General features: G+C 50.9%; 1 protein-coding gene and 1 long non-coding RNA gene across 24 annotated transcripts in view; one reads left to right on the top strand and one right to left on the bottom strand.

The window, feature by feature from the left end:
- 2610027K06Rik (RIKEN cDNA 2610027K06 gene) overlaps positions 1–26,018 on the top strand; it is a 40,729-nt gene that overhangs the window by 4,131 nt on the left and 10,580 nt on the right. The window contains exon 2 of the long non-coding RNA NR_077059.1: positions 22,696–22,867. This is a non-coding gene — a long non-coding RNA (RIKEN cDNA 2610027K06 gene). The remainder of the gene's footprint in view (positions 1–22,695; positions 22,868–26,018) is intronic.
- The window catches only part of Bcas3 (breast carcinoma amplified sequence 3), a 472,949-nt gene continuing 449,130 nt past the window's right edge, over positions 2,200–26,018 (bottom strand). For 9 of the 23 annotated variants that reach the window (XM_030245679.1, XM_030245680.1, XM_030245678.1 and 6 more), the window contains 3 exons: positions 14,193–14,258; positions 6,146–6,482; positions 2,200–3,056 (listed from right to left, as the gene is read on the bottom strand). In XM_030245679.1, the coding sequence (XP_030101539.1) occupies positions 3,020–3,056; positions 6,146–6,482; positions 14,193–14,258 (440 nt within the window). In that variant the 3' untranslated portion in view covers positions 2,200–3,019. The remainder of the gene's footprint in view (positions 3,057–6,145; positions 6,483–14,192; positions 14,259–26,018) is intronic. The other 14 variants (XM_006532540.3, XM_006532538.3, XM_017314343.1 and 11 more) reach the window with 4 other exon arrangements.

Raw genomic sequence — 26,018 nt, 5'->3', positions numbered from 1 at the left:
CAAGACACAGCTCACAGGGTAGCAAGGTGCAGACAGGGGTCAGCTGACTAGCTGTGACTCCATGACCTTGGCAAAGTCCCTGCCCTTCTTGGGGGCTCAGGCTTGTCATCAATAAAAGGAGGGTGGAATGAGTGGGGGTTAGTCTCCGATCTTTAACATTTAGAACCGATCACTAGGAAATTATCCTCAGTTACAGCCCAGTGGCTGTCTTCTGCATGCTCCTGGCAGAGTCGGCCCTTGTGTCTGTGTTTTGTGTGATTTTTGCTCTTGGACCATTGGGCTTTTTACTGATTCACTCCCAGACAGTGCCATACCTTATGAGTGGCCAGTTCCCAGCAGCCTCTTCCTCCCAGATTGAAAGGGAGCCCCGTAAGTAGGTAGTGCTGTGAGAAGTAGGAGGTCACTTGCCTTCCTCAAGGTCACCTGGCCCAGTCACAATTAGATTCATGTTCTGATGGCTTTCTGAGTGATGGTATCATGCGGTCTAGGGGTTAAGGGGGGGGGGGGAGAGGTTGAGGTTGTTTCGGATGTTATCTGTAGAGGATAAGAAGCTGGCCCCTCTAGGGTTAGTGGCAGTAAGGTCCCCGGTCTAGCTCTCACCTTCAGCTGATTACAGGCTGTGGCTGGGTCCCTAACCTTCCCAATTAGCTGGAGGCCAGGCCCAGGGCCTTTCAGATAACCTGAACTGCAACCCGCAGCCGCTATGGGGCCGGCTTATCTAAGCTCTCTGATCCTCACCCTTCCCCCATTTACTTAGACTTGCCCTGACTGCAAGCAGATGAATAACCAGATTGTCCTGCAAGCTCAGCCAGCACGTCCAGCGCTACACCCACTGCTTTCCCTGACTGGAGGAGGCCACATCTGTTTTTTTGCCCACTGTAAAGGGCTGGGCCAGGGTCCGTAGGTCCCCTGCGGGGCTGAGAAAGGTCCCATCTTTGTGTAGCAGAAGGGTGGGTGCAGGGGTCATGCTATGCAGAGCTTCTCTACCATCCCTGATCAGCCAAGCCACCAGCTCTGTGCAAAGAGCAGCCCATGGCACCCTCCTCTGTCCTCTATTGACTAAAGTGCTGCTCCAGCTGGGGACAGGGGTTGTGCCAGACATATCTATGTTGAATGCTCCCCAAACGGGAAAAGCTGCTCCTCTGGGGAGTCCCAGCTTGCTGGGCCTAGGTCTTGGGTTGTCACTCCTGTCTTTCTCCCAAGCTTTCTTCTGACACAGGGTTTCTCAGCTCCCAGGAGCCCAGGTAGGAGCAAAGTGTGATTTCAGATCTGGTGAAAGAGCCTAAATATTAAATTTTCTCTTCAGGTACTAGGGGTTGAATGTGGGCTATGGAAAGGACAGGGGCCCAGATGCTGGCCCAGCTCTGACTGGGAGGCTGCTTGTCTGTGAACTTAACCGTTCCATTAAAAACTCCACCTTAAGGCACACCTGGCTCAGTGGGTTTCTTTCCGTCCTTCCAGGACTTCTCTGGGGTCTCTGGGAGGTGCAGGTGAAGGAAGAGGGGCCAGAACTGCATCAGTCTCTTTCCTGATCACCATGCTTGTCTGTGGACAGCTGTCTCTCTGTCGCCACTCAGGTCCACAATAGGAGGGAGGAAACAGAAGCAAGAATTTAGGCATATGGTGGCTCATGCCTCAAATCTCAGCCCTTGAGGGGTGCCAGCACAGGAGGTAGCAAGATCAGTTCAGGGTTATACTTGGCTGCACAGAGCTACCTGAGGTTAGCCTGAGTTACCTGAAACCTGGGCTCAGAAGCAAAACAAAACAACAAAACCCAAGAACTTGCTATCAGAGGTGTTCCAACTTTCAGAGGATACCCAACTTTAGTCAACAGGCTCTCCATCTTCTCGGAGTGAGAGAGAGGTTCTCAAGTGCTCTAAGACAAGGCCACAGGCAAGGGCAAGCTCTCTTCCTTGAGCAACCCACCACATAGTAGGGGCAGGACTTGGAAGGAGGTCCAAGCTTGGCTCCTCCAGAAGTCAGAGGCTCTGGTAACAGGCAAGAATCTTAGAGACTGGACTTCAGTGAGGCCACACCTAAATTCCAGTGGGAAGGTTTTCCTCCCCTTTTCTTCCCAAGACAGGCTCCCTGGACACTTGTGTATAGTGAGGGTGTGGGTGTTGGGAGCCAGTGCCACGGTCAGACCTACAGGACTTTGCTCCGTGTTTGGATAGGACCCTGACCCCAGCAACTCAGGAATGAACACCAATTGCAGCGAGATTTATTGGACAAGACGTGCACTTTTGACACGGCCTCGGTAACTGCACTTCCCTTCATGGAACAGTACAGGACCAGGGGACAAGGGCTTAAAGATAAGACAGACAAATCTCTCCATGAGCCAACAGGGAAGCAAGGGCAAGGGGAGGCCTCTTTCCTTCTTCCTCTCTATCGCTCTAGGTCTCAGTTCACTCCTGTTTTAGAACTGAGCAGGGGTACCTGGGGGCAATGTGCATCCCAGCCTGAACTGGGCTAGGGCTGATGTCCACCAAAATGCCTGGCTGGATCTTTCAACTCTCCCCTACCAGAGGCCCTAAGATCTGGCCCCTGTTCCAGTCCCCTGTGAGTAGTTAGAAAATACAAAAGCGGATCCAGTGCGGGACGTTGTGTGCAAAGAGAGAAGGGACTGAGTTTCTGCAGTCTCTTTGGGCCACAGCCCCCACTGACAGGAGTGGGGGAGGTCAGGGTGTACCGAGGTGTTCTGAAGGTCTCTTCTCGTCCAGTTTGGGATGAACAGCTGTTGCCACTAAGCTTAGGGAAGGTGGGGTTGAGGAGACTGAAAAGGGTGGGAACAGAGGCGTGCGGGACAGGGGTGGTGGTGGTGGTGTAGGGAGATGGGGGTACTCCCCCCTCCCAGTCAGTCCCTCTAGGGGTGAGCGGGCCAGCCAGTCAGAAGCAGGTGGCTGGTGCCTAGGGGAAGCCAGTGGGGAAGAGGCTGAGCGGCTGGCTCTCGTTGGTAGGGAGCGGAGATCGGTAGCCATCGAAGTTTCTTGGGATGCTGCCGCTGGTGGAGCCGGAGCTGTTACTCAGAGTCTCGATGCTTCCCTCTCGCTGAAGTTCTGCAGAACAGAGGAGAGGGCCAGGCCTGGTCAGAGTCAGCTGGAGATGGGGCACACCCTGGACTTGGCCTCTCACCATGAGGCCCCATTGTGGGTCCATCCATGTGCTTTTGTAGGGAGGCTCCTCCCACCTGCTCTCCATGTGGGCCAAGTGGCAGCTCAGGTCACAAGGGGCTCAGTTGGGAGAAGAAGCCCCCTTGGCTAGCAGCCTCTAGCTTTTGACCTGGGTGTTTCTTTCACTGTGGGGAAGTCTTCAGGCCATTATGCGGTATAAAGCCCTATGCAATGACACTGCTTCTCACGGGGTGCTCCTGCTCACGCACTCATGCTCCGCCAGCATTCTGCCTCAACCCTTAGTCACACTATCCAGGATCAGTAGGTGGGCACAAGCCAGGACAAGAGAGGAGACAGTATGCCTGATCTGTCCCGACTGCTGTCCCAGCTGACTTGTCTCGAGCCCTGTCCCAGCTCAGCCCCACTGTTCCCTTGCTCTCTCACAAGTTCTACCTGCTAGCAGGGCTTGAGCTTGTAGAAACTATATGGCTTCTCTGTATAACGGGATCCTTTGTGGGAGTCTCTTCCACTGAAGAGAGAGGCCCTTACTTGCGTCAGTCTTTCCTCTTAGCCTTACCCCACCGCAGCCAAGTTTCCTGGGGACCCACAGAATTTATATGCTGAGTTGGTCTGTAGAGTAGCAAGGCCTGCTGCCCTGGTTCTTGTACCTCCACACTGCTATTTTGGATATGGAAGCCAGATCTATTTACCTATGATAACCTTAACTGATTCACCATCTCTTCAACCAACTGGGGTGGGCAGAGGGCTGGGAATAGGAGACCCTACTTGCTGGATCAATTCACTGGCTTTCTAAGGTCAGTTCCTACTCTCTCTTTGCTTTGAGCTGTTGCCTCTAAAACGTGGGCAAGCACAGGCATAGACATTTCTGGCGTCTTCTCCAAACTCAGATGTGACCTACGGCTTAGCTTCTTCCTCTGCAGTCTGCCTGTCTGTGTTTTACAGTTTTGCTTGCCTACCTCAGGAAAACAGGACCTTAAGAAGTTACTCAAAACATCAAGGTATATTCAGCGATACACTCATCTGGTTTCAGAGCTCAGTATCCAGCCTGTACCTGCCCCAGTCCCCTGCCACCAAACACATGCAGCACAGCTGGCTTTGGTTAGGGAGTGAGGGTCATGGCCCCCACTAGGCTGGCCATCATCATCCAGCCACTCCCGCCCTCTGAAGGTCACACTGTAGCCCAAGTTGGGCTGCCCAGAAGCAGCAGCAGCCGCCACGGAATGGGTCAGGGAAATGCTAACCATGCCAGTCATATCTGGGCCTAGCCCAGGTAGATGGGTACACAGCATTATCAGTCCTAGCAGGTTGGGACTGTTGTGAGGAGGAGGAGGAGGAGGAGGAAGAGGAAGAGGAGAAGGACTGTGGATAAAGGCTGAGGGACTGGTTGTGGTGCCTGATCCCCAAGAGACACTGGCTTCCTGCGGGGGGCCTTGGCTCTGGGAAAGCCATGAGATAACTCTATATGGACAGAAAGATGAGGCCGAGGGCTGCTCAGATCTTTTCCTCCAGCTTGCTTTCAGGTTCACCTTCATCTGGGGACAGGAGGGAGAAGGCTATCGAGCAAAGGGAGGCCCTAGGCATCAGCAAGCAGAAGGGCTTCCCAGGAGGAACATCCAATAGAGTCCATTTTCTCTCCTCCTTTCCCCACAAGCAAGCCCAGGAGTGTCCCAGAAAGACCGGAAGGACCTGAGAGGCTTGCAGAGGCCATGCCCTCCCGCGCAGCCATCCTAGCACTAGGGGGCGCTGACAGCAGGGCCAGGAAGGGCAGGAGAGGAGCAGGCAGTAGCAAGAAAAGCAGGGGCCTCTTAGTGATACAGATAGGATGGATGCAGGCCCAAGGAAAGCCGCCCCAGATAAAGGAGCAGGAGAGGCCATCAGTGAGGGAAGAGGGGCTTCTTTGCTGAGCAGAGAGAGAGTCCCAGCAGTCTTGATACAAATGCAACATATCCACACTGCCAAGAAAGCTAAGGAATCCACAGCCCAGGCCGCAGCTCTGCACCCCACTGTCCCTCTGCACAGGCCCCAGCAACATCCCCAGCCAACCTGGTGACCCCACCACATAAGTCTGAGTGGACACACCCCATCCATCAAGTGACAGTGCAGGGAGAGTTGCCAAGGGGTTACAAGATGGAGGCCAGGTGTGGCTGAGCTGCCTGGCCCATTTTTTCTCTTTCTTGCTTAGGCCTGGGAGAGATGGGGCCGGACAGGAGTGTTTAGTGGCCCCACATCTCAGGGTACCTAAGATTTTGCTGACTGTCTTCTTTAAACATTGCACTGGTTAGTCTGAAATGGCCACTGGGTCCCAAGATCATATTCTCACTCCAAGTCCGGAAACTGTGAACCTCATCTTGTTATCCCTCTAAAGGCATCCATTCACTCCTTATGGTCCCCAGGTATAAATTCCCTGGCATACCAATGGCTGTTCACAGCCTGCCGCCCTGTCTGACTTCACTGGTGTTTCCTATTTGAATGAGGAGCTTGCTATGGACAGCTTTAGGCCGCCGAGCTCCAACATGCCTGCTTCTCTTCCTGAGCTTTCCGTGAGTGTCTGCTCTTTTGCGAACCACGGTGTCCACTGCAGAGCACCTAGGCTCGGAACTCCTCATTTGACTCCTAGTTAGCTCTCAGGAAGACAGGCCCTGGTCGGGAATGTGTGCCTCAGTCCCTGCTTCTCCAGTCACAATCCCCAGGCCTGAGAAGTAGCTTGTGCTGAAAAATAATTTCTGGAATGAATGAATGGTGTGGTGGGAGACATGGGACCTCTCTCCAGCTCGGACAGTCAGTGAGAGGCCCAGGGGCCCAGCTGGTCCGGCTGGGACGGTTTCTTTGGCACTTTACTAGCGACTTCTATCAAACCCAATCTCTTTCTATTCCTCCAAAGACACCAGAGTGAGAGTGTGTGGTGTGGGGTGAGAACATGGAGGAGGGCAGATGCACACGGGATCCCCACTCGAGTCACCCCCCAGCCCTGGAGCAAGTGGCGAGTAGAACCGTGTGGAAGTGCGTGGCCTTACCTTCCTCCGTCTCGAACGCACGCTTTGTTACTGTTGGGCTGTTCACGCACGCTGGGCTGTTGGCATTGTTTTTTTTTTCCTTTTTTTTTCCCTTTTGGAAAGAAAAGCATTGAGGAATCTTTTTCTGTGTTTTCTTTGAGAGATCTGGACAATGCTCCAGAAGTACACGGATCTCCACAAGCAGGAGGAGGAGGTGGAGGGAGGTGCAGGGGTGACACACGGGCAAAGGGCGGTCTTGCAGGGACACTCTGCTGTCCAGGACACTGACATGCACGTGAGGCGGCAGGAGGCTGACTGGTCATGGAGGGGCGGGCCCAGAGGCAGAAGTGTTGTGAATCTTTCAGTATGGGGTAGGGAAGAGGAGTCACACAGTAAGCATAGAACACATAAAACGACGGTTTCTAGAAGGGGATACACAGGGACCTATGGCCCATGCAGTGACAGACGGGGCCCCATGCAGGTGGGTTGCTGGGAGAGGAAGAGGAAGGAGGCAGGCTGACAAGTTTTCAGAGGGAACCCTGGACATTTTAACATAGTAGCCTGGTTTCAGTTCACCATTGCCCTCCCTCTGCCCCCACCTCCCCAACCCCACCTTCCCTAAGTCCCAGCAGCTTACTGCAGTGTAAGTAGACGCCAGATAAAGCCTAGCAGAACCAGCTAGGGCCAGTCAACTAGGGAGGTTCTCCAAGCATCACGGAGTCTGGCCCATGCTTTAAGAAAGCTTGTTCTCCTATCCCCAGCCCTCCCCACAGCAGGGCAGCACATAAGGAGGAGCCTCAAGCAAGTTCTCAGACTCAGGCTGTGCCCTCATATTCTCCAGGGACTTGGTGACCCTGAGCTCACCGGAGGGAGAACTGGTCTTAGGGCAGGCCACTAATACTACTGCCCATGACCCCACACCACATTGGTCTTACGAGAAACCAGGCTTGTTACCACAGCTGATCCCCAGTAGCAGAGACTAGGCAGGCCACAGGGGACAGGAGTGGACAGCAGAGCCAGCAATGAGAAGGGCGAGGCCTCTGCTTTCATGAAATAAATAAGCCTGAAGCAGAGGAGGCCTTGTCTGCATGTTACCCCCATTCTACACTGTGTCTGTCAAACTCCTAAGGCATATGAGGGACAAAGAGAGGTGGCTGGCCTCTCAGAAGGTCTCTGGCTACTTGGGAACATCTGCGAGGAACAAGAAAAGGAGCCACAGTCAATCTCTGAAGAGATAGGTACAGTTGCCCCTGTTCCTCATCCTAGAGTGGGCACAGCCCTTTGGCCAGGCATGAATTGCTGTGCCTGGCCCTTGGAAGCTCTAGGAGGGAGCTGATGAGTGAAGGGGTGTTGGGGAGGGGGGTACAATGACTTCATGCATCATGAGGTCTAGCTTCCCATTCCCTGAGGAGGGAGGGAGACACTGAAGATACGAGGCCTTAGTGAGACCTGAGACTGCTGTGCAAGTCTTAGTAGGAAGAAGGCTTCAGCAGAAGGCCAAAGTGAATTCTGCTGTGGGCTGGGTAGTTTTCAGGTCTGTCTAGTCTAGGGATCCTGGGCAGTACAGCACTGTGGGGACCCCAAGTCTCCAGGATCGAGAAGGACCCCAGGGACCTGCAAAAGTAATGCTGTGTGTGTTTGGAAGAGGGTACCTGGGGCCCAGGCTCAGTTTTGGAGCAGCCCTGGGACTTCTGCCACCATTAATCCATCGGCATCTACTGCCTTCCCCAGCCAACCTTGCTGTGTGCATGAGTGCCAAGATGCTGCTCATTAAAAGGATTAGCAGAGCATTTTTATTAGGTCCTGGCTGTAGCAGCATACCCTACTCCTAAACTAACCACCCAAGCAGCCCAGTAGGCCTGGGATTAGACCTGGTGGGAAGGGGAGTCTGCCCCTGCTGAGGCTCTGGCCACTTCCTGCAGTGAAGAGGGGGTAAGCCTTCCCTAAATGTCTGACTCAGAATTCAACCTGAGAAGACAGGTAGGATGGAGCAAGCAGTCTAGGCAAGCTGCTAAGAACACAGGCTCTGGCCACCTGCTTCCTGGGTGCTTTGGGTTCCTGAGCACGAGGATAAGGATGTCTGTTTCATAGTCTGGCTGTAGGAATGAAATTAAATAATGCATGGGGAGCCCGTCCCAGAGTGCTCAAAGCTTCCAGTCAGCAAATGTGAGTTACTATTATTGTTGCAATCGAATTAGTCACTGTGATTATCTCCAGGACTTCAGGGGCCCTCTGCAGCCTCCTCCCCAGCAGGTGGCCCTGCCACCCAGGCCCCTACTAGCTCTGCCTCCATTGCAACCTGGGCAAAGAGTCTTTTAAATCAAGAAATGGCCCAGGGCAGTTGGCAGATGCCCGTTCACAGCTTTGCATTTCCTGCCTTCCCTCTTTCAAAACACCCTCTCCCAAGATGGAGAATAAATCCCCAACCCTGTTGACACACATTGATTTCTCTCTCCTCCTGCATCTACCTCCCAGTCCTCCTTTCTTGGGGTTGGCTTGGTGGGAGCTCAGGGCAATGAATGGATACAGAGAAGCCAGCCAAATGCCCTGTCTTACCCAGTGCCTAACATAGGAAAGATTTGTAAAGAATAAAACAGTTTTCAGTTCCTTTCTTCTTGAAGGTTCTTGGGTGGGGAGTCAGGTATGTGATGGGTGGGGGTGGGGGTGTCCTCTCATTAAAAAGTCAGGGTGACCAGCACTTTCCCTTGAAGGGATAAAAATAATGAGGAGACCAGATGACCACAGGACAGTGAAAAGTTCAGTAAATTGGTTCAGAAGAGGTCTGGTCCAAGCAAGCCATTTTATTAATAAGAAGCTTACACACAGGGGCAAAACAGTACAGAAAGGAAGAGGGGACAATGGGGGGGGGGGAGAGGGGGAAGGGAGAAGGAGGGAAAACCAGATACACAGAGAGACAGACAAACACAGAGAAACAAACACAGACAGATACAGGGATAAATGAGAGTCTTGAGTGCTTCCTGGGGCTAAGACCTGTGCAGCTGGCCCTGATGTCACCTGGGAGGTGGGTGGGCCTGGCAGACATGGTCAGGGCCTGTATGAGGCCATTCCCTGAGTGTGGTGATGAGGTAGGGGCATGTTCAGTGGGGACATGGGGACATGGGGACATGGATGGTGTTGGCTGAGATCCCTGAGACTGTGACCATCATCAGAGTCCACCATACTCTGGGCTGGAGGCAGCCTCAGCCTCTGGGGCCCTTTCTTAGGAGGTTCAAAGTCCTGCAGTTAAAGGGAGCATCCTGGGAGAGATGGCCTCCCTTGGCATTTAGCACACCTCTCAGCTCTAGGGTTGGCTGCCTGGCTCTCTAGACCTTCCCTCTGTGCCCTCTCCAGCCTTCCCTCCCCTCAGGCTTCTAAGCTTGTAAGGATGCCAGTAGTCAAAGGGCTTCCTATCCTGGGGAGGTCTGGAAAAACTGGGTGCTAAAGCTAGTGGAGACAGAGACAGGAGTCACCTTAGTCACCTTGCTCCTCCAGCAGGGCCTCTGGGACCTTGCCAGGCTTGCCCTCAGAAGCTGCAAGGCAAAGGCTGAAAAGGCTCCACCCACTCACATCACAGGAATCCTGGTTTGGAGATGAAAAGCAGGGCTAGCTCTGGCCTGCTCTTATCTCTGGGGCTTAACACCTATGTCTGAACCCAGATCCCTGGCTGGCTGACGCCAGTCTTCTGGTGTCTTACACTACACACACGCCTGGCGCCCTGAGTGCTTTCAGAGTGCAGCTGCCTGGAGCAACAGAAGCCTCCTTCCTGGACAGGTCAGCCCTCCAGACCCCATCAACACACTTGCCCTTCTCTCTGCTCAGCTTTTGTCCCGACTCAGATACACAAAGGGACAAAATGAGGGTCCACCATGAGAAAATGAGGCTATTTTTCTAGGGCCTATCTTGACTCCCTAGCTGCCAGCTGCCAGTGGTAAAGGCAGATCTCAGGTGTTTTTAGCTCAGGGAGCCTTGGTCACAGGGCCATGCAGGGTGACTAAGAGCCTCAGCTACCAGTGAGGAGAGACCCAGGCCTAGAAGAACCTAAATGCTCCTGCATAAGCAGTTAGACCTTGAGAGTGGTGGTCAGTACGCAGGGAAACAGGTGGAGCAGCAGAGCCGGGCTTTACCTTCAACCCAAACACCTGGCGTAGAGCCCCTGAGAACTTGGTTCTCAACAGCAGGCCAGGGTGGTGCCAACACCATGGCTTGGGGCCTGAGGCAGACCAGACAGTTTAAGCCCTCCCTAGTGGGTCTATGTGAGAGGCACATGGTGACAGGAGACATGTGCATGGGAAACCAGAGGTAGGAGAATAAAGAAGCTGGGGAGGAGTTCACAGAAGGAGACCTCTTGCAGAGTCCTGTGCCATGGCCACTCGGTCTCTAGCCTCTCTGCTAGAGCTGACTAAATGTGTCTGTGCATGCACATGTGTATCCTTATGTGTGTATGTGTGTGGTGAGGGCAGGGCTCTGAAGTTCCAGGCAGAGCTGATTACAGCATGGCCCCACATCTACACAGCTTTTGACGTGTCATGAGAACCGCTGGTCGGGCTGGGGGCTGGAGCCTACCCACCCAGGCAGTCATAGTCTTGAACTATCAAGTATGAACTTTCAGAAACTGATTCCCAGGAAACCCACAGCATCAGAACCTCCCTAAGTCTTAGCTTCCAAGGACAAGGCAAAACAACCAGCAACATGCTACATCACTCAGCACTTGGTGACCCTCTCAGCACCCACCATATTAAAATAACACTAAATGTTGACCAAGGCCAAATCCATCCAGTCACAAGAATCTGTGAAGGGACAGAAAACATGGAGTTGACCTGGCTCACACTTCCTCTCTGAGGTGTTTGATGACTGGCTAAAACTAAGTTTTAGTTGGCCCTGACTGAGCTCCATACAGAAAGCCATGAGGAAAAGGGGTGTAAGAGGGTCATTGTTCTGGCCCTAGGACATCAGAGAGTGCTCAGTAACCTGGGCAAGCCATTTTCATCAGCAGACCATGAGGGGAGGGAGGGAGGGAAGATGCCATGGGCTATGTAAGGCTGTCAGGCAATAGGGTGCTAGGGGCCTTCATCAGAGAGTACCCCTTAAATGCCTGGGAACTTCAGTGGGCTGAAGGACCTAGAGTAGACACCTCACAGGGGGAACACTAGATCCTGGTGCTGTTTAAGGCTGACTCAGAGTTGAGCAGCATGGCAGATACCTCTTTGGAGATGGAGAATGCCAGGCCTGGTGCTATGGCACAACCTCTTCATGTAGGCACTAACAAGGGGCTGGGATGAGTCTTGTGAGCTGGGCATGTGGGTCCCATTTCACACAGTCCTAAAGAAGACACAGGGCTGCAAGACCTATCTTAAGCCCCAGTCAGGGTATATCACAAGTTAGTCTCCAGCCTTATGAGATAGCAGAGCCTGCAGACCACAGGAGAGATGCTATTGACCGGTGGGGGCCAGAGCCACATCTGGTTCTCATTCAGATGTTCAAGCGTAATTAAATTCTCTACGACGCAGCGGAAGAGTTTGCTAAGATGTGGCTTACCCCCTTTCCATGAGGCCTAAGAAATCACAGTTCTTGTTCTATCAAGAGACTCACCCTCTTTCCTGCCACTATCCTGCCCTAAACAGAGAGGGCAAAGGCCTACCCCACCCTCATCTGTTTGTCTCTATGCTTCCTTCTCTCCCTGTCTCCTTCCTTCCTTCCCTCCCTCCCTCCCTCCCTCCCTTCCTCCCTCCCTCCCTCCCTCCCTCCCTCCCTCCTCTCTTTTCCTTCCTTTGGCACACAGGCTCTTACTATGTTAAAAAGGCTGGTCTTGAACCCTTACATTTAAGGGATCCTCCTGCCTTGGCTTCTTGAGTAGTTTGAACTACAGGTATGTGTTTGGCCTCTCTTTCTATTTTGTAGAATGGACAGGCTGGGGGCAGCATTAGGTATATGATTTACAGGAGACCCTCCTCCCCCTCAACCATGCTGTCTACCTATCTGAGAGGACTAAACCAGAGACTGAGACCAAGCAAGTGTCCACTGGGGCTGGTGGGTTGGGGGAGGTTACTGTCACCATTCCTCTTGTGAGGCTCTTCCCTGGGCCTGAGGAGGCAGACTCTGTAAGGCTGACTTACTTCAGTGATGCCCATCTCTGTCCATGGGATAAACTGGGTGTCCTATAAGACTGTGCTAAGGGAGTACTAATGACAGTGACTGAGGGAGGGGCTGAGACAAGAGACTCTCCCTACCCTGGGACTGGCCCTAGAGCCCAAAGCAGGGTGAGCATGCTGCCTCCTAGTACACTACCTGTCCCTCACTCTGTCCCTCAAGATTGCTGTTTGGTGAGTGAGTGCCCCTTCTCCAGCTTTCGATGCCCTCATCAGAGGCATCCATCTGCAGATGAGGCAAAGGGTGATGTCCTGAAAGGAGAGCCTAAGAGTGTGGAACAGCAGGGACGGCAGAGCCTGAGGAGACTGCCCAGCTCCCTTCCACAGCTTCAGGCAACTTCCTTCCAGGCACCCCTCAGGACCTCCTTACAGCCAAACAGAAGGCTCTTGGGATAGCTACTTCCCCAGCCTCCCTGCCCACCCGAGCATCTTCGGTTTACAGCATCTTTTTACTCAGGGATTTATGGCTTTCATGGTAATGGCTTCCATTCTATTTCCTCCGTGCCGATATTTCGAATCATTATGGTGCAGGCTTTATGAGTGTTTCTTAATAAGCAGAGGTATTTTGTTTCCCCTTTGAAACAAACTGTCCTGTGAGTTAATGACTTGTGGGTGTGGGTGCAACCCAGAGACAAGCAGGAGTTGAGGAGAGGATGACAAGGGCCATGCAGAACCCTCTGGATTTAAAAACAAAGCTCTGTCGAGGTCCTTTAAGTCTCACTAAGCACTCACAAGTGACCAGGACCACTCAGTCAGTGGGCTGGACAGCACTTCCCTGGAGGATGGGCGGCTACACAAACACCTGGGTAGGAACCCATCAATCTCAATGTTTTTGTGAGAGTCGATTTAACTTTTTGGTGGCATTTAGGTTAGGGCCCCATGTTTGCTAGCCTTTTCACTGATGAATAAAGTTTTAAGGAAACTGACCAAATTCCCTGTCCTGCAGTCCTATGCTAAGTCTGACAAAAGATACACATCAGGATGAGGCCTCTGTGGCCTCTGTTAGGGTCTCAGGCTGTACTGTAGAGCCTGTGCGCCTGTGCCATGGTGAGTGGGGGTGGGTGGGGGTGGGGGTGGGGGTGGGGTCTCATGTAACTGCGGTGGTGCCACCCTTCCCTGACTGCAGCCCAGGCTGGGCTGGTATGGCTCCCTCTGCCTCTGTGTTGATCTCACAGACAGGCTGCTGGTGCCGGGCCCTATTCATTATTCAATTCAGCTGGCTCGGACTTTGAGCCTTTCCATTTGCTCCTCCAGGAGGGATAACAAATCTAGAAATGCAATTCCACTTTGGTGTATTAAGATATTGATTTGCCTGTCGAGCAGAAGTGCATTTGTTCTGCCAGCCCTCCTGTGGGTAGGAAGGGGTTAACCAAATGTTTATCACAAGGCTGGCTTCAGAGTTGAAAGTAATGTGATCAGTAATGAATTTTGTGTTACATTAGGTTGTATAAATGGACAGACAAGCGCAGACAACAAGTGGCCAGGAGTCGGGGCTAATCTAATGATGTAAAAATAGAGACAGCACCAATTATACTAGGGGCCAGCTCCAGGCTCCTGCAGGGACTGCAAATGAATAGGTACAAATCAAATTACTCACTAATAGACGCACTACAAGAGGGGCAGTCAATGGTAAATGCATTAGAGCCCAGTGACCTCTCTGCTCTGCACAGCAGAGTCCCAAAATTTGACTTGCATCTTCAGAGTGGGGGGCAGGGAGTGGCACTCTCAAAGAAACTCTTGTTGGGTGAAAGATAGCCACCACTCCCCACCCCAGTCCCCTGCAGAAGAGACCTCCTGTCCTAACTGACTTTCCGTGCTTTCTGAGGCCTGAGCTCTGGGGGCAGAGGACACCCACGTGAGGGGAATGGGAGCAGTGGGACCAAGCCTTCTTTCTGTGTAGGCAAAGACAGGAAGTTACATACCCAAACACTTCACAGCCATGGGTCTCTCGGGGGTGCTGTTTTTGACTGCTACGTCAAGGGCTGTGTCTGCATTGGAAATAAAATAATTCTTTAAAGAGCATCAGACAACGGACCTTCTAAGAGTCCAACAATAGCTGAGATCGAACTGAGTAGATATCAAATCTGGTTTGACCACTCATATTTGTAGGGGAGAATTCTGGGGTGTGTTCCAAGGTCCAGCACATCTAGATTTTCATTAGCCAAAGCTAGCAATCACCATCTCTTCCTTCTTCCTCCCCAGTCTCCACGGACTGAGTTCCTCTATTCCTGCCTGCTATTGGGGGTGGGGAGGGAAGGACGAGGATGTAGGCTCATGTTGGGGTAGCTCCTTGGATTTTCTTTAATGGTTCTACGGATTTAGACCCCAGGCCTGAAGTCCAAAGCTGCTTGACAATGTGCAGGGCTGCTTTGCTTTGTGGAGATATGCTCAGAGCTAGCCTGATATCCCTAACATCAGTTCTTAGTGGCTGTGGATGACTAAACAAAGAAGCTCTTAGACTTCTGAGGACCAGTCCAAGCTCCATGGAGGTGTGGCCCCAGAGGCTTGGTTCACACTCCCCCAGCCACCCTAAAGCCAACACCACACAGTCGTACACAGAGTGGAAATGATATGCTGGTCCTGGCCAGGGAGGCCTAGAGACACAGGGAATGTGCCAATATAATGGGCACAGGGGAGGTGAGGGGAAAGAATGGAAAAAGTCGTCCTGAATGAATGAAGCAATTGGAAGGCCAGTCTCTCCAAACTTGATTAATTACAGAGCTACTTAGCTACAATAAGAGGACATATGTGGGGATGAGGAAGGAGACAGCTATGAGAACTGCTGGAGGATTCAGCCAGCAGACTTAAGTTGTCTCAGGCAGTGGGACCTCCAAGTTCCTGGGGCCAGGGTCGTACAGGAAGAGCAAGCAGCAACAAAATCAGCCAAGGCTGGAGACGCATCGCTGTCTTTGCTATGGGCAATCCACAATGTCTCATATTTAGTGTAACCAAGGGCCATGTCTAACCTTTCTTTCCTGTGGGTGTACCTGTTTTGTAGCCCACAGCTCCTTGCCATCTGAGAAGCTGGGCACCTAAGCCACCGTGTGCTGGTGCGCCGCTTTGCTGGGCCTCACACCTTACACAAGGGCCGGTGATTAAAGGTGAAGTCTGGCAGAGGAGGAGGCACCAAGGAGAATCCTCCCTTGGGTTAACCATTTACCCATTGTAATGATCTAGGGAAGGCCCCTGGCAACTGTCCTGCAGCCCGCTACCCTCTGCTCAAGCCCGCACATGCTCCACAGTCGCTTTACTTGGGCAGCCCGTGTAAAGGGTATGCCAAAGAGTCACCAAAGAGGCCACACCAGCACTTCCTCATTGTGGACAAGAATCAGCATGTTATGCAATGGGCATGCATGGAAAAAAATGTATTAGCCTGGGTGTCTACTGTGGTTCCTCCTCTGGATGCAGCTCCGGAGGGGGCAGAGGAGAGGGGCAGAGAAAACAACCTAGCTGGAGCTGGATCCAAGTCTTGGCCTGGAACTAAGAAGTATGCCTTTTAAGCATGGAAATTATTCCCATGGCTCTGGCTGCCTTTCATTTACCTCTCAGAGGCCACAAAAACCCAATCAGTCATTCAACAAACATTAACTGAGGTTCAGCTTGGCATTCATCCCAGGGCTGGATGCTGGGCAAGGAGAACTGATGGCTGAAGGTAACAAAGAGGAATCAGGTTGGGTCCAAGGAACAAGAACTGGGTCAAGATGCACTCTCGGCTATGGATGAGGGAGGAGCTGAAGGACCCACGGAGCTGGCCCTTCCCTAAGTGGCATGAGAAGGATGTCAGCCGTGGCTCGTTAATGGGAAAGTAAGATCCTTGCCTGGGGCCAAGCATCCTAGATGCAGTTGGCTCAGGAACACTATGTGAGCGAGGAAGTTGAGTCACAGAGGACACTATGAATGTGGTCTGGAGAAATGACCTTGCCCAGAGAGTGGTCGGCTTTAGGGTGGTCCAGCGTGCTGGCAGGGTTGGGAAGCTGGAGTCACATGCTTACACAGGAGGTGGTGGGATCTGAAGTGGGATGGGGAAGGTGGGTCAGGCAGGAGAGGCCACAGACATTGAAAAAAAACCCCAACATGGTAAAAGCCTGGGTTGGGCTATGAAGGCAGTTAGCATTTCTAAGTAGGGAAGTGACCTCGGCCTCCCTGGGGATGGGGTCCCCTTCCTCTATGGGAGTCCCTGTTTTGAATAAAAGGCAGGTCACATTCTGAGTAGGTGAGGCTAGCAAGATGGTCAGCATTCGGTACTCCTATTTGAGCAATAATGTTTCTTTTGGCGATGCTGGAGACTGGACTCAGAACCCTGTGCAGTGTGGACCAGCTCTATAGGGAGCTCCATCCCCACCCCCTTTAGTGCCTGTCTTAATTCTTTTTAAAAGTTATTTCAAGCATGTCATCTCTTGCTTCGGAAGCTGAAGGGAAGAATATCTCACAGCCAGGTAGAAGGTGCTGAGAGGACACTGCCACAGCAGGTGGAGTCTCCAGCACAGGAGTCCTTAAGGATCCATTCTCCTGTTCAGAGTGAGGGTGATAAAGACTACTGTGTGCAGTGTTCAGGGCGTGCACAGTATGAGAGGAAGCACGTGCTCTGGATTTCCTGTTTCACTCCTACTAGCAGAGGAGAAGGAAAGGCCCGGGGGCCACATGCTTTCCTCTATTTCTTGAATCCAAATCTTGTCAGAAGAGAAACTGACTTTTCCCAGCAGTAGCAATTGGCACTGGAAGCTGAAGGGACTCAAGGCTTGGTCTTTGCTCCTGCTGGAAAATAGCTGGGGACAGGCGCTAGGACACTGAACTGGGGGCAGGCGCTAGGACACTAAGCTGGGGACAGGAGCTAGGACACTGAGCTGGGGACAGGAGCTAGGATACTGAACAGGGACACTAATAGCAACACCCATGGCCACCCTTGAGGCTGCAGCTCTCCACAACCCCACAGTTGTGCTCCCTCACTATGCAGGGGCCCTGGTCTTTGGAAGCTATTTCTTCTCTCACTCTTAGCAATCAAGGTATTGGACCTGTTGTGGTTTGCATGTGAAATGTCCCAAAAGGCTCTCACGCTGGGCATGTGGTTCTCCAGCCAGTGTGCTGTCTGGGGAGGTGGTGCTAGCTTTGGCAAGTGGCTCACTCTGCTCTGTCTGACAGGAGGTTGCTTCTCGACCATCCACTCCGGAGCAAGCGTGGACTGACCCCTCTGACATCATGAGCCAACATGAACCTTTGCTTTAATTTGTTCTCCCGAATCTCTCATAGCAGTCAGAAAACTAAGACAGCGCGGTGATTACGTTTATGAGCCGGCAGTTTTGAAATCGCCTGGACTCCACCTGGCATGTCTGTCAGGGCGTTTCTAGGGAGCTTTAGTTGAGGCGGGATCCTTCCCATGGCCTGGGGTTCCGGAAAGAATAAAAAGGAGGAAGGAGCAGAGTGCCAGCACTTCATCCCACTCTCTGCTTCCACAGATGTAACATGATCAGCTGCCTAAGGCTCCTGTCACTGTCCCGCTGAGATGAGACCATGAGCCCAGATCAATCCTTCTTGCCATTAGTTGCTTCTGTCAGGTATTCTGTCACAGCAGTGAGAAGACTGACTAAGACACAAGTGTTCTAGAAAGACCATGCACGCCCTGTGGCTAGGGAGAGAAGCCAGAGAGGAAAAGACCACAGCTCAGTGCCATCACCTCCCCTGGGGCTTTTGTCAATTCCAAGAAAGGAATTGTGGCTTACCTATTCTCGCCTACTCTTGTAAGAGATGTGACAGATGCTTAGAGAGTCAGCCTGCCTATTGCAACCACAGAGAGGGTGTGTGGGGACACCAAAGAGGCCATTGAGAGAAGACACTAAAACCATTCTTTGTGTGTGTGTGTGTGTGAATGCTATACAAGGAAAAACCCTGGGTACATACAGACAAAGCAGAGGAGAAGGCCCAGACACCTGACTAAATTAGCTTGATGATAATGGCATCTTCCAGGGAGCCTGTTACTGAGAGGAACAGGCAATAGTGGGCACTGAGACCAGAGATGCTCAGAGTCCTTGGTAAGGGAGCAAGGCCCAGCCTAGAGAATGGTGGGTTAGATAGATCACTCTCTTCCATCTGGATAAGGGAGAGGAAGAGAGGTAAGAGAGAGAGAATGTAAGAAAAGACTGGGCCATATACATTGACTACACTGGTGGTCAGGGGAGGAGAGATACTGTCGTTCTCAAGAGACCAGAAAGAAGCCCAGAGAGATGGCTCAGTAGGTGAAGGCAACTGCCAACAAGTCTAACAACCTGCATTCAGTTTCCAGGACCCACATGGTGGAAGGAGAGACTGGCTTCTTCAAGCTGTCCAGTACTTCTACATGCACCTCACTCATAAATAAAAAATAAATAAAGTCATTTAAAATATCTTTAACGAACAGGGTGAAGATGGAAACCTTTTCCTGGGTACTTTGGAGATAACCACTGAAACGAAGAGGGGCTAAGGAGAAGGAGGGGACAGGAAGATTATATGGGGTGATCGATCAGAGCTTCTTGGTGGTCATGCATGGCAGATAGCGCATGTGACCTATGGTAGAAGGAGCCACCCTGGCCTTGTATCTTGAGCCTGCTCAGGATAAGGATAGGTTGGCTAACCTGGGACTGGAGAAGGGCCCAACCTTCACTAATATCATCTCAGTGTTGTCTCTGTCTTCTCTTACATGTTTCCATGAGGGTGGTATGTATGTGTGCATGCGTGCATGTTTGTTGTGTTTAGGCACACGTGTGTGCACATGCTCATGGAGGCCCAAGGCTGATATCAAGAGTCTTCCCTAATTCACTGTCCATCTAGTTTTTGAGGCAGTGTCTCTCAATATGGAGCCTGCTTCAGGGCTCCTTGTCTATGCTCTTTCCCAGTGCTGAAACTGTGGCTATGCCACCATGCCATCTGGAATTTACACAGGTTCTGGGATTTACACTTTAGTCCTCACATTTGCATGAACAAACACTTTGTCCACTGAGCCTTCTCCACAGGCCCAGCACTGGTCATCCCTGCCTCTGTCTACCACAAGGTGAGCATTCTCATTCTGCCTGATGCTCTGCCGCACCACAGTCTAGAAACAACAGACCCATGAGATCAGGCATGGGGACTTCTGAACTCTAAGTCCCAATGTCTGTTTCTTCTTTTAAGAATGAAAAAGAAGAGAGAGAGGAAAAGAGAAGAGAATGAACCACAGCATTGGAAAAGGAACACGAGGGACCCATACACCATACTGCTAGCTCCTACACCACTGGCAAGGAGAGAGTGCTCCAGGGTATAGCATTCTCCCGAGTTGTAACTTTTTCTGAGTACAAAAAGAAAATATTTTATTTAAAATATTTAAATAGAAAATATATTTAAAAAGAAAATATTTTATTTATTTTTATCCATGTGTATGAATATTACCTGCTTGTATGTATGTGTACCACATACATTCCTGGTGCACACAGTTGCCAGAAAGAGATGTTGGATTTACAGATGGTTATGAGTCACCATGTGCGTGTTGTAGGTCCTATACAGAACCAGCGAATGCTGTTAACCACTAAGTCATCTCTGCAGCCCTCTACCTGTACAAGCATGACAAGGTCTCATGTAGCCCAGATGGGCCTTGAACTCACTACGTAGCAGAGAATGACCCTGTACTTCTGATCCTCTGGCCAGTACCTTCTGGGATGTACAGATATGCACACCAACATTTTTCTATAAATCCTTCACCTTCTGATTGTCTACAAAGTCCAACACGAGTAGCTAGGTTTTATGAAGACCAGTGATGACCCAATTATCTGCTTTGAATGGGGTAAAGCAACACGTCGGGTCCTGTGAAGGCTTGGCAAATGAGTTCACTATCTGAGTACTTGTAATTGTCACGACCTGTGCGGTACCTTGTGATGTGCTGGGGCTGTCTCCTCCCAGAAATATAAGAAACTATCTCTAGTCATCAGCAGGGGGACAAGCAAGAGGCCCATGGCCTACTGGGATTGCCAATCTTCATGGCAGCATTGGGCTGCAACACAAAGAGGTTCTAGAATTAGTATAGACACTTAACCATCTCCTCACAAAAGCTCCCATTCATTTTTATTTACTAATTAAAAAACCCAGTATGGGTGTTTTGCCTGCATGTGTACCTATGTGTGCATGGTGAGTGTGCGTGTGTGTTAGTGTGTCCTATGTGTGCATGGTGAGTGTGCGTGTGTGTGAGTGTGTCATCTGCAGAGAGAAGAAGAGGGTATCAGATCTTCTGGGGCTGGAGCAACAGACACAGATATGCGAGCTCTGTCTGAGTGCTGGGATCCGAACATGGGTTCTCTGGAGGAGTATCCAGGCCTCTGAAGCACTGCGCTGTCTCTCCAGCCTCAGCGGCCATCCTTGAGACGTTACTGTGCACAGCCCAGAGCGAAGGTCAGCAGTGAAGCACGTGCTCTCCACGTGCACACACAGCTTATTAAAATCATCGTGTGCAAAGCATGGGAAATCACAGACATTTGTTAATGAACTGACTGAGACTTCCTGTAACCATCGAAAAACTATGTGATGCTCAAAATATGCTTCTCATGTTAAGAAGGGGGAGGGGTGAGCCAGTCCTTTCAATAAATAAACGTTAACTGAAAATAGTTTTTCAGGCTTGGATGCTGGGTCACTGATAGACAGATAGGGAACTTGGAGGATCTAGCAGAACCAACTACAGCCTTGGTTTTCAAGTAGCAAATCTTAATTCAGGGAAGTATCATGAAATCAAAGCAGTGTGCCTAGCGTGCACATCTGGGGCACTGTACTGTGAAAGACTGAGTGTTTGGCAAACTGGGTCAGGGTGTGATCCGTATTTACAGCAGAAAGTGTCAGGTGGAGATTCGGCATTTCTGGATAGAGTTAAGGCGATGGTGGATGGAATAAGACGGCGCCTCTCCTTGACTGATAATTTAGTAGGGACTGGAAAGGAGACTAGAACATCACAGGCAAAGACAGCCCTTCTTGGCCTCGAGAGCAAGTGGCTTGGGCTTCTGATGTTAGGTGTTGGAGAAGACAAGAAAGAACGAGGGTTTGAATTAGTGATCAGAAGAGCTTAAGTTTAAAATGTACTCTACATATATCCAGGTGTTTATTTAAATTCCCCCTTTAATAGGGAGTAGTAAATTATATATTTACCTAGACAGAAAACAATTGTGATAAGTCCATATTTTGTCTATTTAAAGAGTGCTGCCGGGTGTGGTGGCGCACACCTTTAATCCCAGCACTTGGGAGGCAGAGGCAGGTGGATTTCTGAGTTCGAGGCCAGCCTTGTCTACAAAGTGAGTTCCAGGACAGCCAGGGCTATACAGAGAAACTCTGTCTCAAAAAAAAAAAAAAAAAAAAAAAAAAAGAGTGCTATGTTTTTGAAGTAAAGGCAGTATTAAAAGGAATGTCTGCTAAGCAGGAATTAGTTCAGTAATTTTGGGGGAGACAGTTGAGAGGGAAGAGGGCTCAGGGAGACAACATTCCAGACAGGAGGAAAAGGATATGCAGAGAGCCTTACATGTGTCCAGGGTCCCAGCCTGACTAGCTCAGAGGCAGTGGAAATAGGTCTGGAGAGAGTCGCCTAGTCAGGATGGCTTTGTATACATGGAGTAGAGAAGGAACAGCTAAGGCCATGGGTTAGCTCTCAGAAGTGTGGGTTTACCAGCAAGTGACTGGATAGACTGTTATGGAAATCAGGTGAGAGGCTGGCTTGGAAGCCACAGAAGCAGAGATTGTCATGTGCTGAAGGAGAAGGGAAGGGCCTTTAGCAGCATTCTGGAAGATGGGAAGGGATAAAGGACAGTCAGAGGCATCAGAAGAGCTAGGAGCTGGAGAAAGATGGAGCCAGCCCTGGAAGGGTGGGGGCTCACAGGCCCAGATACAGGCCCCCAAGATGACCAGTGATGACTCCAGGGGGAACAGTGCTGGGCTGGGGTCAGAGAATGCTCCTCTTTGGCAAGAGGGATAGTTAGGATCTGGGTGGTAGGAAGTTGACAAAATTCTCAAATGATAACCATTCTCTGACAGTGTGATTTGAAGAGAGCTGGGTGGTGGTGGGCGGGCTGAAACAGTGTCACTGCAGAAGGAAAGTGGCTGATGTTAAGGTGGAGACTGAGTATTGGACTAAACAAACAGCAGTGACAGGATCAGGGAGCTGCTGGGGGTGTCTGCAAGAAGGGAAAGGCCAGAAACCCCATTAACAAGGAGGGGCTATGTAGAGCTTCAGGAACCTAGGTGGGCATAGATGCCCATTAGTAAGCAACTGGCACCTAGCTGGGTGCAGACCTCAGTAAACAGCATTCAGGTGGAGGCAGACCTCAGTCAGTTGGCATACAGGTGGGTGTAGACCCTCCTTAGTAAGCAACTGGCACTAGGTAGATGTAGACCTCAGGAAACAGTGGGCAGACAGATGCTGTATCTGTGATAAGCACGATTCTTTTCCAGGTACTGGTGTCTGCAGCAGACAGGTGCCAACTGAGAATGGAAGAGGGGACACTATGAACTGCTCAGCTCAGCTCAGGGGCAGGGAACCACTGTGCAGGCCCAAGCGAACAAGAGCAGGGCTAGATGGCCCTCAAGCTGGCACATTATGGAAAGGATGATGCAGAGGTGACAGGTAAGATGGGCGCTGGGCGATCGATCAGCAAGAAAGCAATTTGGCCAATTACATCACAGATGGACTTGCAATTCACATGTGGAAGCTAGTCGGATCAACTGGCCAGCAGTCACCACAGAGGGCTGAACTGACATCTGCATTTCATGTTCACCACATTTTAAACAGATCTTCTCAAACATTAATATATGCATGTTAAGATGCCGCTGCTGGGCTGGAGTTATAGCTTAGTGGTAAAGTGCTTGCCTGGTGTGTGTGAGGCTCTGGGTTCAATCCCCAGCACTGGAAGAAAAAGGACAAGTGTCGATGCTGATAGACCAGGGCTGGGTTCTGCCTTTCTCCTCTTCCCTCTTTAGTTCTGAAGACCAAACTGAAGGACTTGTACAGGCTACACCCTCAACCAACTTTGCAAACTTCATCAGCTCCTGGGCAAGAATGGTACTGCCTTCTGCAGAGCACTTTAGAAAATGATTTGAATAAAACAAGTATATTCCCATTATGTACAGCATGATGTTTTGTAACACACAGACATTGTGGAATGACTAAACAGAGCTAATTAACACACATTACCTTACATACTTACCTTGGTTTTTGCTGGTGAGGACATTTAACATATTTGACTCGCCATTTTAAGAACATGGCATGTTATTATTCTCAATGGCTAACACATGGTGCAACAGCCCTCAATGCACTTGTCCTATTTAACCAAAGTTTTGCTTCCTTGATCAACAGCTCTCCACCTCCCGGCATTGGACAGGAGGGCTTTCCTTTCCTTTGTGAGAGCTCATTTGTCCTATGGCTCTTCGGGAGATCCTGGAGCCAGCGACTGTTGACTGTTATGCTTTCAGGCACCCAGTGACCTGTCTGACATGCTGATAGCTTTTAATAAACAACGATAATAGGAGTTTTCACACTGCTGATATCTACAAGTCGGGATGCTGTCTGTTTGGGGGAGGGTTGCTCTTTGCATCCCTGTGGAGAGCTGGGTGTTAGGCAGTTTGTATACCCAGTGCAGGCCAACCCAGCCTTGACAGTGTTAACACGACAGGAGGGCCACTGTGTGAGAGGTCTGGAGAGCAAGCTCTGAGATGGCCTCAGTCACAAGCTGATAAGGGGTAAATTTAGTCACATGACATACATCAACACGAAGGTGCCTGGGAAGGCACAGGAGGCCCAACTTATCTAGTGCCAGACTGCCCAACAGAGGCACGCACCCAGGACTGCCCTATCTGTGTGCTGGTGAGTCACCAAGAGAAGCAGAGCTGGGGTGAAAGAAGACCAGAGGCGTGATGGGCACAGGGACTCGCTGGAAATTCTCATCTACAGGCACTGCACTGTCTTGCCTTTGCTGTACCAGGTGGACACATCAGCAAAGAAGGGGGGTGGTGCTTGTCAGCCACAGAGGAGGCAATGAGTTAGTTTTTATCTGCTTTGCTTACTGACCTAAAAAAATGGAGGCAAGTTAAACTAAACCAAACCAACCAACCAACCAAACATTCATCTAATATGGCCAAGGAAAACCAAAGGAATCCCTTTTGGTGACCATGTGAGGAGGACAATGGGAAGTTAGCTGGAATAAATAAGGGGGCAGGGGCGGGAAATCTATTTTTTTTAGCCTGCCCTTTTAATTTCCTCTGCCTTTTTTCTTTAAATTCTTTTAAATTTCACATCCTAGTTATTAAGATCACAAACTCCTGTCCCTCAGCTGTCTGACAGATGAATCAGGTTACTCTCTGAGAAGCTGAAGCGCCTGTGACTAAATTTACCTGCTAAACTGCCCACAGACGCGGCTGAGGTGTCCACAAGACTTTGAAGAAGGTGGTGGCAGGCGGGGTCATCCTAGGAGCTCCCAGTCCCTAGAAGAGGGAGGCTCCTGGTGGTGGGGGAGCTCTGGGACAGAGACTCTAGTTCTTGGGAACCATGGCTGACCAGAAGTGCTGACATAACACTGTTACTGGGTTAGCTCCCAGGGTGATATCTGGGAAGGGGATGAGCTGCTACCTCTGGGATTAGAGGGAGGACAGAGGCCTTGGGATAAATTTGATATGCATTTAGGGTGTGAGGATGCAGGTGGTCTATGCATGAGTGTGTCTGATGGGGGGGGGGGGTACAGTTTGCTGTAGCTTTGGAGGTCCACATCTCCTTTTCTTGCAGGGAAGATGGGTTTAGGGTAGACTAGGCCTCTGAGATAGCTGTCATCCAGGACCTGGTAAGTGCTCCCTATCTCTAGCTTAACCCCTCTCCCCCATCCACTGCACTCTGCAGGAGCCGATGGCTATCTAGGCAGGAGCCACTAGGCTATACAGATGCTACACTCTGTTCTCTTAGTAAAGGAACAGAAGAACTAGACCAGAGGGTGTGTGTGTGTGTGTGTGTGTGTGTGTGTGTGTGTGTGTGTATGCGCGCGTGTGTAGGCTCACTGTTGAACTCAAGAACCCACCGAACAGCAGGGCAGATTACCAATGTCAGGCATGTCACACCCAAGGATTCTAAATTTCTCTTTATTAGGACCCTCTTCTACAGTAGAGTGGGGCCAGGATGGGACAGGTCACAGTGGAGATGATGCTCTTAGCGGACTCAGGGGAGAGAGAGAAGGCCTGAAATCAGGGAACCCATCCACTCCAGCAAACTGGGACAGGGCCTGTTAGGTGGATGTGAATGTAGGGATGGAGCATTAGTAATGAGAGAGGGAGGGAGAGGGGGGAAGGGGGGAGAGAGAGAGAGAGAGAGGGAGAGGGAGAGAGAGAGAGAGGGGGGGGGGGAGGGAGAGGTGTTTTAGAAATAGGAGGGACAGAAGAATCCTGTATTATAGTTGAATAGTGATGGATGACTACGGTGTGTGTGTGTGTGTGTGTGTATTCACTTAGGTGGGGTAGAGCTCACTTCCAGTCAAAGGATGTCTTATAATTAGCATATGGATGCAGGAAGCCACTTTGGACTTACTGGACTTTCAGGTACTAGTCCTGGGTTAAAGGGACATGAAAGAAAAGTGTGTGTGGGTGTGGGTGTGCACTTGAGCTTGCTCTGCCTGCTTGCTGGCAGGTCCTGGTCTGTGGAAACTGGAGCATGAAGGAAAGGTATGCTACTTCTTAGGTCTTTTTTCCCTTGGAGATGGTTTTGGGAATGACTAACAAGTACAATTGTCTGTCTGTCT

The sequence above is a fragment of the Mus musculus genome, chromosome 11, assembly GCF_000001635.26.
Source record: "Mus musculus strain C57BL/6J chromosome 11, GRCm38.p6 C57BL/6J".
Lineage (NCBI taxonomy): Eukaryota > Metazoa > Chordata > Mammalia > Rodentia > Muridae > Mus > Mus musculus.
This window is presented reverse-complemented; position numbering and strand designations above follow the sequence as displayed.